This window comes from Limulus polyphemus, unplaced genomic scaffold, assembly GCF_000517525.1.
Source record: "Limulus polyphemus unplaced genomic scaffold, Limulus_polyphemus-2.1.2 Scaffold5669, whole genome shotgun sequence".
NCBI classification, from domain to species: Eukaryota; Metazoa; Arthropoda; class Merostomata; order Xiphosura; family Limulidae; genus Limulus; species Limulus polyphemus.
In genome coordinates, this window is record NW_013671279.1 from 35,352 (window position 1) to 38,347 (window position 2,996).

At 32.0% G+C, this 2,996-nt stretch overlaps 1 protein-coding gene across 1 annotated transcript in view; it reads right to left on the minus strand.

The window, feature by feature from the left end:
- The window catches only part of LOC106472856 (tuberin-like), a gene marked incomplete at its 3' end in the record, with an annotated part of 40,458 nt that overhangs the window by 35,335 nt on the left and 2,127 nt on the right, over window positions 1-2,996 (minus strand). Inside the window, exon 2 of the mRNA XM_022401405.1 lies at window positions 832-980. Coding sequence (XP_022257113.1) covers window positions 832-966 — 135 coding nt within the window. The remainder of the gene's footprint in view (window positions 1-831; window positions 981-2,996) is intronic.

Sequence of the window (2,996 nt, forward strand, 5' to 3'; positions counted from 1 at the left end):
ATTACTTTGCATGATAGATAGGCAAGATGTGAAAAGAAAAAAAAAGGCATGAGAAAAACATTGCTTTACAAACCTTCCAACTCAATAAAAAAATAATATTTTGCATACGAAAGCTTTGTAATGTTTACCGATAGTCTGTCAAATGTTGCTAACATTAGCTTACTAATTTAAAAGTTATAGCATGAAAAATATAACAAGCACAAAAAATGGTTACGAGGTCAGTCCCAGGGACCGAACCAGTGCTGAAATAGTTAAACAACCCCCTAACTAAGCTATCCCATAATAAAAGATAGTTGAGCCAGATAAAACATCATGTATGACAAATTTCTAGCATGAATATCCACACAAACATACCACTACTATACGAAACCTATTTTATTTATTTGCTTGCCTCTTTTAAGCAGAACCGATAGCCCTTTAATTTGGGGAAACTAGTCTGTTTCAGGGGGAGTAGCAAATAAAATATATTATGCCCTTATATTACCTTTACTGAAATTCGTGTATCCCACCGATTAGTAATGGATAATTAATTGTGATGGTACGTCATGTTAGAGCAACACAAAGTATTTTATGTTATTAGTAGTGAGTAAAGGAATACAAGTCAAAACCAAACAAATTTCTTACATTCGACCAATATATTAGGCCTACTTTAATTACTTGTTTAATTCTTCCGACCAGCATTGATGAGCCATGAATTCAGTAAAACTAGTCTATGGCAGTGGAAGTATCGAGTCAAAGAATAGATTAGGCCTCTGTGTTATCTTTTCTTCATCGAAATTCATATTTTGGTGAGGAAAATAAATTCACGGGTAAATAAATAAATAAACATACCTTAATATTTTCACATGTTACTATGTAGTCTTCAGGCTTTGGTTTCTCATAAGTCACCTGGGCTGCTGCAGTTTGCTTAGAAAATCCAAAAAAATCTTTGAACTTTTCAGGTAGTGTTTTCTTATCCTTGGACATCCTTAACCGAGACCCTACGTGAAAATAAATTAAACACTGAAGTAACATAAATGAGGATGTATATCATGAACAGAACTTAAGAATATTTCAACAACAACAGTCACTAGCACATAAAATATGGTTTCCTCAAGTAGCCCCCAAGTGATTTAATGTAGCACCCCCCAAAACAATTTTCATATAAATATATAACCATACACAGAAAGTTGAAGTTGTTAATTTGTTTCACATTTGTATCTAACTTTTCTGTTTCCTTTAAACAGAATTAATTTATTCCTGTAGGACGAAACCCATCTACTGCTAATCTACATGCAACAAGTCTATGTTGCAAAGTAAAAAAAAAATTGAAATTGTATAAATAAATCAGTTAGATATATGCGCATAAACACGTATATTTTATTGGTTGATCCAGAATATGACAAGTATTTGATTAATTTACCCAATTCATGAGTGGTAATTGATTCATTGATTAAAATGTATGACAAATCATTGATTGGTTGATTCAAAATGTGACTGATACATAATTGGTTGATTCAAAATGTGACTGGTACATAATTGGTTGATTCAAAATGTGACTGGTACATAATTGGTTGATTCAAAGTATGAGTGGTAATTGGCTGGTTGATTCAAAATGTAACTTAATCCTTGAATGACTAACTTGTTTGTATAGCATTCACTTTGCATCATATTATATAATTCTGTGTTTTGCCTGTTACAACACTCCGTGTGAAGAATTGACCAACCAAGTTACATGAAATCACCATGTCTTTTCTTATGTGAAATAAACAGGTAACCTCAGCAGTACACAATATTGACAGAATTTCTGTATGTGATTTATGTTATTAGAGATCCTGTAATCAACACTCATACACTCACGTGTAATTTAGTATCTACAGTGTAGAAAACTGTGTTTAAAAAAGATGATGGGGGTCGACACAGACTTCATTAGTGATTCTAAGGTTTGAACTGCAGCTGTTAGGCTTAACTATCACAGCTTCCCGAAGTTGCACTTTGTACTGTCTAATGTGTTAAGAAATAAAGCGTATTTCATATCTGCAAGCAAAAACACTAGTAATATATTACTTACAATTTTTAAAATATATAAGCCTAATATAGCAACTTTTAGGGTAAATATGATGCTTTTAAACAGGCCTAATATAGTAACTTTGAGGGTAAATATGATGCTTTATAAATAGGCTTAATACAGCAGCAGCTTTAAGGGTAAATATGATGCTTTATAAATAGGCTTAATACAGCAGCAGCTTTAAGGGTAAATATGATGCTTTATAAATAGGCTTAATACAGCAGCAACTTTTAGGGTAAATATGATGCTTTTAAACAGGCCTAATATAGCAACTTTTAGGGTAAATATGATGCTTTTAAACAGGCCTAATATAGTAACTTTGAGGGTAAATATGATGCTTTATAAATAGGCTTAATACAGCAGCAGCTTTAAGGGTAAATATGATGCTTTATAAATAGGCTTAATACAGCAGCAGCTTTAAGGGTAAATATGCTTTTTAATATTCAGTTTTCCAAATAAAGATTTGATAATTTACTTTTATTATTTAACAAAATAAAGCCATATAACTATAAAAAATGGTGTATACCATATTTTCCCCAATTCATTACTACTGGCCAAATTGGCAAACACTTCATAAGATATAGAACATGACTAGCCAACAAATTATCAATAAACTAACTTTGTTATAGCATCACAGGTCAGGTGAGTAAAAAACTTTGGTGTTGTGTGAAAAGACTTCTCTACACCTTATTTTTTCTTCAATTAATTTATCCTTGCCCTTGTCTAGACCTAGTATAAAGCTATGCTTACAACCAAGTTTACAGTTCTTGCAAACAAGCCAGTCCCTACCCAGTAAACTATACCACCAACCTAAAATGTACACAGTAAACTATACCACCAACCTAAAATGTACACAGTAAACTATACCATCAACCTAAAATGTATACAGTAAACTATACCACCAACCTAAAATGTATACAGTAAACTATACCACCAACCTAAAATGTAT